The 12,352-nt window shown below is 41.3% G+C and overlaps 1 protein-coding gene across 1 annotated transcript in view; it reads left to right on the top strand.

Annotated features, from left to right (window-relative positions):
• POF1B (POF1B actin binding protein) overlaps window positions 1-8,199 on the top strand; it is a 45,002-nt gene extending 36,803 nt beyond the window's left edge. Inside the window, exons 12-15 of the mRNA XM_026703019.2 lie at window positions 2,041-2,169; window positions 3,456-3,532; window positions 5,793-5,910; window positions 7,020-8,199. Coding sequence (XP_026558804.1) covers window positions 2,041-2,169; window positions 3,456-3,532; window positions 5,793-5,910; window positions 7,020-7,040 — 345 coding nt within the window. The 3' untranslated portion in view covers window positions 7,041-8,199. The remainder of the gene's footprint in view (window positions 1-2,040; window positions 2,170-3,455; window positions 3,533-5,792; window positions 5,911-7,019) is intronic.
• The last annotated feature ends 4,153 nt before the right edge of the window (window positions 8,200-12,352 follow it).

Raw genomic sequence — 12,352 nt, 5'->3', positions numbered from 1 at the left:
ATAGTGCTTCAATATCTCAGGGGTTGCCACAAAGAAAAGGGGGACAACCTATTCTCCTGTGATGACCCAGGGCGTGGCACAAAAGCAACAGTCACAAAAAAATAGGTAAAGTCCCTTTAATTCCTCCAACTTGGCCCCCATGTCCAGTTATCATCAGTTGGAGAAAAAACCCTCCCAAGAACAGTTTTTAAAGGGAAGAAATTCCATCCAAACCCAAAGTACATATAAATTATAAATAAAAACCAGCACAAACCACGCAGCAGCAATTAACGAGTTAGGGCAGGATAAGGAATTGCAGACTTAAAAAGATAACGAAGCACACACACAGTTGGGAGGATACCAGAACTCAGATAAGAGTTGACAAACCAAAATAATTCACGCTTTGCTTCCAGCAAATTGCTGTACGTAGTTTGCCTTTTTAAACAGTTTTCCCAGCTGAAGCCAATGAAGGAGATCAGGGCTCTTTCCTCCCCCCTAAACCAAGCAACTCACATTGCTCCCTTCTCCATTTCTCCCTGCGTGCCTTGGGATGAAGAGGGGGGTGGCCCTGGGTCTTCCTCTGAATTCCCTCTCCCTTGCTCTACCTCTTCTCTGCTCTGCCCAGCCAGACTGTGCCCTTCCCCAGTTTCCTCTACAGCCACCAGAGCCACACTCCCACTCCCTGTCAGCTGTTCCACCTCTCCCTCAGAATCAGATTCCAACAGGGGCATGACATCTCCAAAGCCCCAGAAGGCAGGACAAGAAGCAAGGGATGGAAACTAATCAAGGAGAGAACCAACCTAGGACTAAGGAGAAATTTCCTGACAGTGAGAGCAATTAATCAGAGGAATAACTTACCTCCAGAAGTTGTGGGTGCTCCATCACTGGAGGTTTTTAAGAAGAGATTGGACAACCATTTGTCTGAATTGGTATAGGGTTTTCAGCCTAAGCAGGGGGTTGGACTAGAAGACCTCCAAGGTCCCTTCCAACTCTGCTGTTCTCTTATATTTATACTTTCTATATGTGATTTTCGCACCTATTGCCTCAGATCTTGTGTAATGTCAGGTGAGGCTCCATTCAAAATCCAAGAAAGGAAACCTTAGACTCCATTGCTTTAGAGAAAAGGACTGTTACTGAAAGTTGATATGGTAGCATCAGAAGAAATACAAGATCTGAGGCAATAGGTGTGAAAAATCACATATAGAAAGTTATGCCAATGCTCCAGGGGTGGGATTCAAATTTTTAACAACCGGTTCTGTGGGCTTGGCTTAGGTGGTGGGTGTGGCTTGGTGGTCATGTTATTGGCTGGACGTGGCCAACTCAACATCATTCACATCGAGACATGCATCTCCTCGCCTGGCCTCTCACGACTGTGGGGATGCTGCAACAGTCGTAAGTGTGAAAAACAGTCATAAGTCCCTTTTTTCAGTGCTATTGTAACTTTGAATGGTCACTCCACACAAGCAAAGTACCAGCAAAGGAGGGGAAAAAATCTCCAGAGAGGTTCCTGAGACAGGAAGTCTAGTCCTGCCAAGAATGTAATAAGGGTTAACGGAGAAGCAGTTTCTGTAAGCAACACCAGAATGTTTCCTTCCTGCCTTCCTTACAGGATTAGGCCAGTAATTTCTTCTAACAACCGGTTCTCTGAACTGCTTAGAATGTTAACAACCAGTTCTAGCGAATAGGTGCGAACTGGTAGAATCCCACCCCTTCAATGTTCCCACCCCCAAGAGTTCAAACTGGCCAACCAATCTGAGATGTGTGTCATGTGGGGCATCTTCAGGTGGTGTTTGAGACATCTGGCTTGCCAGGACAGTTGACCTTGGCCTGAATAGATAAGAGGCTACAGCTGCACAGTAAGCAAGTAAGCATAGTCAAGAAAGTTTTCCCAAGTTTGACAGTTCACCATCTCAAGCCTCCAGCACACTTTCTCCCCTACCCACAAAGCCCAATTAATCTTCCCTCCCCCACCCCCCCTTTCTATGGCAGCCGGAAAGACAAGCAGAAGAAGGATTCTTGGAGGCTGGCAACTTGTTGATATGAGCTTTGTTGTTTCTGTAGTGCTCATTGTCCGAATTCCAGAAGGATTTCTCAAGGAAGCAAGGGAGCGATGTTGACCTTCAGATGAAGGTGCAAGACCTGATTCTCAAGCTGGAGGACAGGGAGGCCTGCATCAAACGACAGGAGGAGGTAAGTAGTACTACACCATGGAGGGTTGGAGCAGATTCTTGACTTGCTCCCAAATCGAGGAACCCATTAAGGGAGAAACCACACCCCAACTGAGACTGGCAAGGCCAGCAAACCTTCACTCACCCCTGCACTGATGAGGTTACCTAGCTTGGTCATGAAACATCTACAGGGAAACTTTGCAGACTTTGCATCAATCCAACCAGCACACAAGTAAATAATTCAGCAGGATTCATTTATAGAAGAAACTTCTTTATCTATCTATCTATCTATATATATAAAAGCGAAATACCACTCATGCATCATCACAAAATCTCCAAAACTGTAAAGCCTACAAACTTGAAATTTGGCACATATGTTCCTCTTGGCTTCTAGGTGCTCACTAAGAAAGGATTTTTCGAAATGACTATCAGAGCATTAATATTTCATATATTATTGTTATTAACATGCTCTGATGCTAAGGAGTTCTACTCCCCCTCCCCACCTGAAAAGAAATCTGTTTCAAATGCAAAACACAAGCAGAGGAGAGGAGTTTCCGTTTCAGTTCTACTTTCATAGCACCAAGCAGCTTTAGTACAGAACAGTTGAGCTAAGCCACGCCCAGGCTCCTTGCTGTCTCCTTGCTCACACAGCAAATATTGCTTCAGTTTCCAAACAGCCCTCAACACTCTCACACACTGACAGGACGCTAGCCAGATGAATACCGATGGATGCTGGTAGGCAGAGGCAGACAATTTTTTCCCCTTATTTTCCTCCCCCCAAAACTAAGCCTGACCACATAGTTTCGTAGCAAAGCATGGCTATCGAGTTAGTATACAATAATATAAAGTGTGATGCATGTATATATACAATACCCATGCAGCAGAGGCCAAAATCAGAACTCAGAATCCAAAAGTCATAATCACAGAAGCAAAGCTAAACCATGCCCAGGCTGTCTGACAGGGCTCACAAAAGATCCTACTTCTTAAGTCACCAAACAGTTCCCATTGGCTGACTTGTTGCCAGGTCTATTTCAGTCATGAATCCTTATACACTGACAAAAATAAGATCAGGAAATACCAAGAAGTTGACTTGCAATCTCAGACTTCTCCTGGGAAGGTGTCCACAAGTAGAATTTCATCCTAGTCACTCTTTAATTTACGTTTTCTTTACTAGGGATCTATTTTCAGCAATCCTAATCAGTATTAGGGAGATTCTGAATGTGCAAAGAAACTGTAGGGTATGAAATGTTGAATAGTCTATATGGGATGATGTCTTTTTGCCTGAACTTTCTTTTTTAAATCTTCTAGGAACTCTTCAGATTGAGGCAAGAAAAATTAGCCATCAACCCATCCCAAGGAATCACAAAGACCATCATCACAAAAAAGTAATGCTATTGCGAGCAAATGGTTTTTTTTCTGTTTCTTGAAAAGGTGTATTTATTTTATGGGTACCAATGTTTCTGCCCCGATCAGCACCGCCAAACGTCAGCATGCTTAAAAACAAACACAAAGCAACACTAGGCCGTAACAAAACAGCAAAAGTTAAAACTTATTGCACAAAAATACACTTGCTGAGAAAAAGTATACAGGATGTCTTTTTATGTTTTGGAATGTAATTAAAAACCACGATAATCCCCTCTGGCAAGGTTTAATTTAGCTAAGACTCATAATTACATTTCATAGGAAAGGTTGAAATAGAAAAGGTTTCACCGCTTTTGTCACAATTAATGTTAAAACTGGTCTTCCAATCCAGCTGGAGAAAATCAAAATTATAAAAGGAAAAACAAAAAAAAATACATCAAAAGGGAAACAAATTAACAGTGCAGGAATGTTTACGCCATTTGTACCCTCCAATTTCTTCTACTGTAAATGTAGATAAATTAAAGTATATTTCATCAGATAACTCAGCTGGAATAGTTGGATGTTTTAAAAATAGGATGATGTGTAATCCATGTATAATATCTCTCTCTCTCTCTCTCTCTCTCTCTCTCTGTGTGTGTGTGTATGTGTGTGTGTGTGTGTGTGTTTGATTCATTGACTAGTCGCTATAGTTTTCTTGGCTGAGAAAGAATCACTGGCTGAAAGTCACCCAGGCTTTGTCCTTAAAGTGGGATTAGAACTCACAGTGTTACCAGTTTCTAGCCTGATGCCTAAACCACTAACTCTAGCTGGCTTTCAGTCTAGTTGTGGCAATTGTTGCAATTTAGACAGATTATAATCCTGTCCTGCTTTGAAGAATGGGAATAGAATGGAATGGGAATAAAAAAATAGAATAGAAAATAACAAATAGAATAGAATAATGAATAGAACAGAACAAAATAATAGTAGAATAATGACTAGAATAGATTAGATTAGGAAAGGACCTTGGAGGTCTTCTAGTCCAGCCCCGTGCTCAAGCAGGAGAACCTATACTATTTCAGATAAGTGACTGTCTAGTCTCTTCTCAAAAACTTCCAATGATGGAGCGCTCACAATTTCTGGTAGCAAGCTGTTCCACTGGTTAATTGTCCTCATTGTTAGGAAGTTTCTCCTTAATTCTAGGTTGCTTCTCTCCTTGGTTAGTTACCAATCATTGTTTCCTGTCCTGCCCTCTGGTGCTTTGGAGAATAATTTGACCCCCTCTTCTTTGTGGCAGCCCCTCAAATACTGGAATACTGCTGTCGTGTCACCCTAGACCTTTTTTTCTCTAGACTGGCCAAACCCAATTCCTGCAGCTGTTCTTCGTATGTTTTAGTCTCCAGGTCTTTGATCATCTTAGTTTTGCTCTTACAATGCCATCTGAGGTCTACTTGAGACTCTAGAAAAAGTGCAGAGAAGAGCAACCAGGATGATTAGGGGACTGGGGGCTAAAACATATGAAGAACGGTTGCAGGAACTGGGCCTGGCTAGTCTGGGGAAGAGAAGGACCAGGGGAGACAGGAGAGCAGGCTTCCAATATTGGAGGGGCTGCCACAGAGAGTAGGAGGGGGTCAAGCTATTTTCCAAGGCACCTGAAGGCCAGACAAGAAATAATGGATGGAAACTGAACAAGGAGAGATTCAACCTGGAAATAAGGAGAAACTTTCTGACAGTGAGAACAATCAACCCATGGAACAGACGCTGCCTTCGGAAATTGTGGGAGCTTCGCCACTGGAGGCTTTCAAGAAGAGATTAAAAATTAAATAATAGAATAATAATGAGATAATAGGATATGGAATGTTGATTAGAATACAATATGAATGTAAAGTTAGGAAGAAAGGATTATAGATATTGTGCACATGATATATAGAAGATGGTTTTACTGTTATGTTGTATGTTATAAAAATACTTTTTCAAAAAAAAAAAAAGAAGAAGAAGAAGAGACCGGACTGCCATCTGTCAGAAATGGTGTAGGGTCTTCTGCTTGGTCAGGGAGTTGGACTAGATGACCTACAAGGTCTCTTCCAACTCTGTTAATCTGTTAAATCTGTTAAAAGTCTCTTCCAGCTCATTTATTCTAAAGAATATCTGAATAGCCAAGGAGTCCAGCTAACCATTCTGCTGAAAGTGCTTTGAAATTTCCTAGAGGTCCCTAGGCAGGGGGTTGGGCTAGATGACCTACAAGGTCCCTTCCAACTCTTATTAATCATTGCTGACATGTTGCTTCCTGCCGCTTTTCTCCCCCAGATACAGGAATCATTATCCCATCCTCGGCCTCCTGTCAGATGACTACAAAACTACGTCATCCGCTGTTGGGGAAACCCAGACGATTGTGATTGAAAAATCTGGAGACTCCTGGAAGCAGGTAACCTTCCCTGGCAGACTGTCTCCCACATCCCATTAAAGGTGCCAGAAGCTTCAGGATCTGAGCCTTAGGATTTGAGAAGAGGGGAGGTTCGTGGGAGGACAGTAACCAAATTCAAACTGCAGGTAATCTCTGACTTAACGACCGTTCATTTAGAAACCATTTGGAATGACAACGGTACTGAAAAAAGGCATTTCGGACTGGTCCTCACAGATATGACTGTCACAGCATCCTCCAGGATTGTAATGATAAAAATTCAGGCGCTTGGCAACCGGCACAAGATGGCTGTGAATAGCAGCAGCACTTAGACTCATATACCGCTTCACAGTGCCTTACATCCCTTTCTAAGCGGTTTACAGAGTCAGCATGTTTCCCCCCCCAACAATCATTTGACCCACCTCGGAAGGAGGGAAAGCTGAGTCAAGCTTGAGCCTGGTTGGATTCGATCTGCCAAATTGCAGTCAGCCGGCAGTCAGCAGTACTGCGCTCTAACCACTGAGCCACTGAGGCTCAACACTGGAAAGTTTTTAAAAAGATCTTGGATAACTATTTATCTGAAGTGGTATAGGGTTTCCTGCTTAGGCAGAGGGTTGGACTAGAAGACCTCCAAGGTCCCTTCCAACTATTCTATTCTATTCTATTCTATTCTATTCTATTCTATTCTATTCCCATTCCCATTCCCATTCCCATTCCCATTCCCATTCCATTATTTATTCCTGTTCTGTTCTGTTCTGCTCTGTTCTTTTCTTTTCTGTCCTGCCCTGCATTGGAGCAAAACTTACTCAAGAGCTGTCTTGCTTAGCAGTGGAAATTGTGGGCTCAATCGTAAGTCAAGGACTACCTTTATCTGTGCAGAAACGATACTAAACGCTTGGTTCCTGAACTCATTACCACCTATGGCAATGGCAGAATAGCATTATTACAGGTTAGTTCAGGAAAGCTTAAAATTTTTACTAATTGCTATTTGGCCTTGAAAGTCAACTCCTTAGATTAGCTGGACAAAACCCCAAAAGTTCAGGATAAATAATAATTTATTAGTAATTGATAGATGTCCTAGCAAAGAGGTGGTGATGAATAACATGACCTATTTTCCCCCCCACTCCCAACAGGAATCATTTACTTCTGATTAAAGAGCTGCTGGCTTCTTTCAAGAGCAGATCTGCTGGACAAGTTGTGGCTGATCAGAAGATTCTGCATCAAAATGAATATCATTGCGTTATTGTTTTCGCTTGCCCATTGCCTTCATGTAATGCTTAAAAAGTCTGAGATAATTCTGGATCAGCCAGGGTTGGAAGGAGTTGTGAAAGCACACACTACCAAATGCAGCGTTTGAACAAGTTCAGAGGCTGCAACAGTGGATTGCTACTTTCAAACTTCATTGGTCAACTGAAGCAATGTATGGATGTGTTGATATCAGGATGGGATGTGGGCTGGAGAAGTCAGAAGCCACATGCATGCTAGCCTCTGTCTTCTCCCTTTTTACTCCAAAGATCTGAGAAACTATATCTGATACTTGCCTGATGCTTCAGTTTGCAGAGATCAATAATTTTTGAATAAATGTTTTTTTTTCTTTATTGGAAATGTTCAGTCTATTACCAATAGTATCTAGGAATCTGTAAAGATTCTCAGCCATCCAGGTCATGGTTGGCCCAGAGGGGTTTTTTTCAGGAGACAACTGGACTTTCTTGTTTTTTCTTTGAAGACGTTTCGCTTCTCATCCAAGAAGCTTCTTCAGCTCTGGCTAAATGGTGGGGAATGGAAGGATTTATACTCCTTGAAGCCTGTTGGTCATTTGCATCTACAGGAACCATTTGCACTACTCAGGTGACTCTGAGGACACAGATAAACCTCCAAGTGCTTCAAGGACCTTGTCAAAGGATGCAAATGACCAGCTGTCTGCAAGGAATATAAATCCTTCCATTCCCCACCATCCAATCAGAGCTGAAGAAGCTTCTTGGATGAGAAGCGAAACTTCTTCAAAGAAAAAACAAGAAAGTCCCGTTGCCTCCCGAAAAAAACACCCTTGGGGATTATCTAGGAATGTTAAGATTGCTTTCAACACAGCCTATTAATGAAAGCAGTCAAGAGTTATTTGAACAAGTATACTTTTCTTTAATATGTGTTTTCTCACTAGCAGTTTTCCATCCTTTTCAGAGGAGTTAGTAACTTTGGTTAAAGTACCTAATTGGTAGCGTTTGGGTGTAGGGTTGGTTTTTGATATTGCTTTAGTTACCCTGTGGTGTATTGGGTCAAATCCCGAAAAAATAAATTTGGACTGAATACGGTAAATTTTCGTTCTGCGCTTTGATTTGTTGCATGAAGCTAAAATCTTAAGATGTGGAGGAGGAGGACTGGAAGGAGAATTGATGAGAGAGGAATTTTACTATTGCAGTTGGTTAAGATTCAGAGAAAATTAGATGATGATTATCTAATTTTCAGCCTGACGTTGAAAACTGGCTTTGAGATTGGAAAATCGTGCTTGTATGAATGTAGAGATGGATATGAGGATGGATTCACACCGTCACAAGCGAGGTGAGTTGAAGTTGTACTGCACTGCCTTCCATCTAGTGCTGGAGAAGATGCACACTCAGGAAGACAAGAATGAGAGATGGAGAGTAAGATGACACGTTTGCAGATGTGTCTTAGATTCTGCTGTGCACAGATACAGCATGCTTGCTTATTCTTGATTCTTTTTATCAACTAACTGATAAAAACTTACTTGTAGCTCAGGGTTGAAATGAGGTCTGCTTGATGTTCTCTGAACTTGGTTGTTTCGTTGCAGATGTTTCATTGCCAAACTAGGTACCATCATCAGTGCTAGAAGGGAGTGGGGTTTTTAATTGCATCTTGCACGTAAGCAGAGAGCAAACCCCACTCACTTCTAGCACTGATGATGGTACCTAGTTTGGTAATGGAACATCTTCAAGAAAACAACCAAGCTCAGAGAGCACCAAAGACCAACTAACTTTATAAACGAAAATAGCGTAGGTGGGTCATAGAAAGATGTGTAAGACCCTGTCTCAAAATTGGCCTTCAGATTTTGGGCTGAAGTGCTTGCAGTTACTGGTTTACAAAAGGGAGCATCCTATGCTGTTATGGTGCATTGATGGTGCCACTAATATTGAGGTAAAGGTTTAACTTTGCTTCCAGATTGACAGTCACGGGGCTACCAGGCCCAGAATGTAGAATCTCTGTAGAATAGTAGATGGCAGGGAAAAAGAAAAATATTCTTTATCTCCATTTTTGTTGCACAGATCTATGAAGCCTGGTTAAACCCTAACGATGGAAATAAATAAACTCCTGGCTTTTATAAGCTATGTTAGACTTTTAGACAGGGGAACTGGTAAATAGCTCTGAGGCTGTGTTCTTTATACTGTAGTCTCTCAAGGCAAAAAGATTTCCCAGAAAGATACACACACAGATCTGAAATACAAAACAATAACAATAAACTTCATAATAATGATGAACACGGATAATCTAAGCCTTCAACCCACTGTTTGAAGGCTGCAACTCTGTGCCAACTTCCCTTGAAGTAATTCCGACTGAGGTTTAAATTTCAAGTCAGGTCAAGCTCCCACTTGGAAGTTGCATTTTTAAAGATAGCTTTGAAAAAAGGGAAAATAAATGCCGAGCCTTGGTTAACGGTGTGATTTCAAAGGAATTGAAATATGGAGAATGTGGTTCAGTTGTTATTCACAATTCTAAACAGTGATTGAATGTCTTTACTAAGGATGGATTTTAGAGGCATGACTCAGAGCTCTGAATGCCTGGAGTAGCTGTGGATAGCGAGGTGGCTGGCATACAAATTTAATAAATAAATCAGCCCCCATGTTATTCTTTGGCAGCTAAATCTATTTAAGCAGCAGCTCAAAATGGTGACATATGGCATCTCTCTCTCTATCCATCCGTCCGTCTATCTTGTGTAGCCATAACTGATGTAGGGGCCATTTAAAGAGAAAAGCATAGACAAGCCTCGATAGAACAGAAAACCCTTTTATTTGATAGTACTTGGAATTTATCATATTTTCTGTCTTGCCAATCACCTCTCTCTCTGGCTCCCTTGATCTACAGCATGGCTGCAACTTGAACAGTCAGCCAAACTAATACAGGTAATCCTCGACTTAATGACCACAACTGACTCCCAAATTTCTGTTGCTAAGGGAATCACTGCAGTCGTCAAATTAGTAACATGGTTGTGAAGTGAATCTGGCTTCTCTTGTCAGAAGGTCACAAAAGGGGATCAGATGATGACCCCATCATAAATGAGTCAGTTTGCCAATTGTTTGGATTTTGATCCCCTGACCCCTAGCCTGTTCCAAAATGATGATTCTGGGAGATTTAGAGTAAAAAAAAAAGAGCAATTCGAGGGCCTATTCTAGTTTTCTCCAGCCAAGCTGAGGACGATGGGGTTGTCTTATCCAGAAGAGAGGGCACCTGACTGCAGTTGGGTAATTTAGAATAAGTCTCCGCAATCCAGGTGCGTCTTCCAGAGATGCTGGACCACACTTCCCATCATCCAATTGGCAGAGAGACCATAATGTGAGAAATGTTGCTGGTCCAATGGGAAAATTCCAGGTAGGAAAACAGACTGTGCCTTTAAAATTCTGAGGATACTGCAGTGGTCCTAAGTGTGAAAAGTGGTCGTATTTGGTGGTTCTGAACACAATCTCAAATCATTTGCTCAATATCTCAAAGGAGGAAAATGTTAGTATTTAAAATGTTTTAAAATTAAGGGCTGTTTTGCAACTATAAAATGCCAGTGGGTTTTCTTGTAAAGGTTTGTTTTGTGGCTATGGTAATGTTTATCTTCTTTTCTTCCACCCCGGGTGAAGGTATTTTTGGAATTGACATGGACAAACTTGAATAAATCTGCGATAATATACAAGAATACAACTGACTCTCTTGATTAAATTTTTAAAAAACAAATTTCTAAAGTTTGGCAGTTTAGCTCTCATGTTTCTTCAGGCTGTCGCTACGTAAATAAAACTGGACATTAACTCTTCATCTTAGGCACACAACACGTGTCCTTGTAGAATTGGTGGCCTTGTAAATTTCCGAAATAAGCATACGAACTAGACTAGCCTTTCTTTACAAAAATAAAAGTGCAAACGCGATGAGCCTCCTTCGACATTTAAAACAATTGAATGACGTGCGAGTAATTTTAGTAGAGGCGTGATGTCAAGTTCTCATCAACTTTAAACTTTTGGCTGTTGTTAAATATTTTAATTGGAGCTACACAACCTGGCACTTACAAATTTTGATTGCCCCTTTTTCTTCCACCATCCAGCAATCACCTGAGGGTCCACATTTTGTAGCTGAGCTATACAAATCACAAGAGCATAAGTTATATTTCGGGCAAATGTATTTGACATGCTGCACGATTCTTGCTAATGCATCCTTCTGAGCTAACAGCAGTTTAATAAACCAGATTTACTTTCAACATGGTCTTTCCTCAGTGTATGTTTGTGTGTGGGAGGTTTGTGTGTGTGCATAATTAAACATGGGAGGGGAAAATCAAGCCATTCAGGAATTTCAAGACTATGAAGAGTGCTGGAAAAACCATAAATTTAAGTGACAATTTAAACTTGAACTGCCCAATGGGCTTAAATAAAATGTCCTTTTAAAATGTGACAAAATCAATGTGTTTCCCAATTGTGCACGTAATCTGCCAGATAGACCTCACAATTAGAATAGTTGGCGTTCTGTATTCCCGCTCTCCTCTCCGGCGTCAGCACACACACAAAAAAAAATCATACAAGATTTAATGCTACTATCTCACGTGATCAAACCTGGAGGATCAACCAGGAAGCTGTGAGTTCGATCCTAGGTAGGGACAGGTATCTTTCTCTGGGCACAATGACTAATTATCTGCTGCTAACTCCGCATTGCTGACAGGAAAGGCATCCGGCCAGTAAACACTCAGCTCCATTCAGCTGCCCTGACTCCAGCCTGATGTAAGGGATTATGGGGTAATTAAGACAAGAGAAAAAAAAAATCACATGATCAAACGTGTTAAGATGCAACCATGGGGTGTGCAGTACTTCTCTTAACAGAGAAATCCTAAAAGAGATTGAAAAATGATCTTTATTATTGTTAGATAGTCCTCGACTTACTTAGCGACCGTTCAAAGTTACAACAGCACAGAAAAAAGTGATTTTCACACAACTGTTACAACATCCCCATGATCAAAATTCAGATGTTTGGCAACTGATTCACATTTATGACGGTTGCAGTGTCCCGAGGGTCATGTGATCTTTTGCAACCTGACAGGCTAAAGTCAAAAGGGAAGGCAGATTCACTGAATATCTGTGTTATTAACTTAACAATTGCAATGATTCACTTAACAGTGGCAAGAAAAGTGCAAAATGAGGGCAAAACTCAATGTTCCATTGAACATCATGAATTTTGGGCTCAATTGTGGTATTAAGTCTACCTGTATAGC

The sequence above is a fragment of the Pseudonaja textilis genome, chromosome 12 (assembly GCF_049901715.1).
Source record: "Pseudonaja textilis isolate UNSWEBS1 chromosome 12, rPseTex1.2, whole genome shotgun sequence".
Lineage (NCBI taxonomy): Eukaryota > Metazoa > Chordata > Lepidosauria > Squamata > Elapidae > Pseudonaja > Pseudonaja textilis.
Note: the sequence above shows the minus strand (reverse complement) of the source record. Positions and strands in the feature narration are given on the sequence as shown.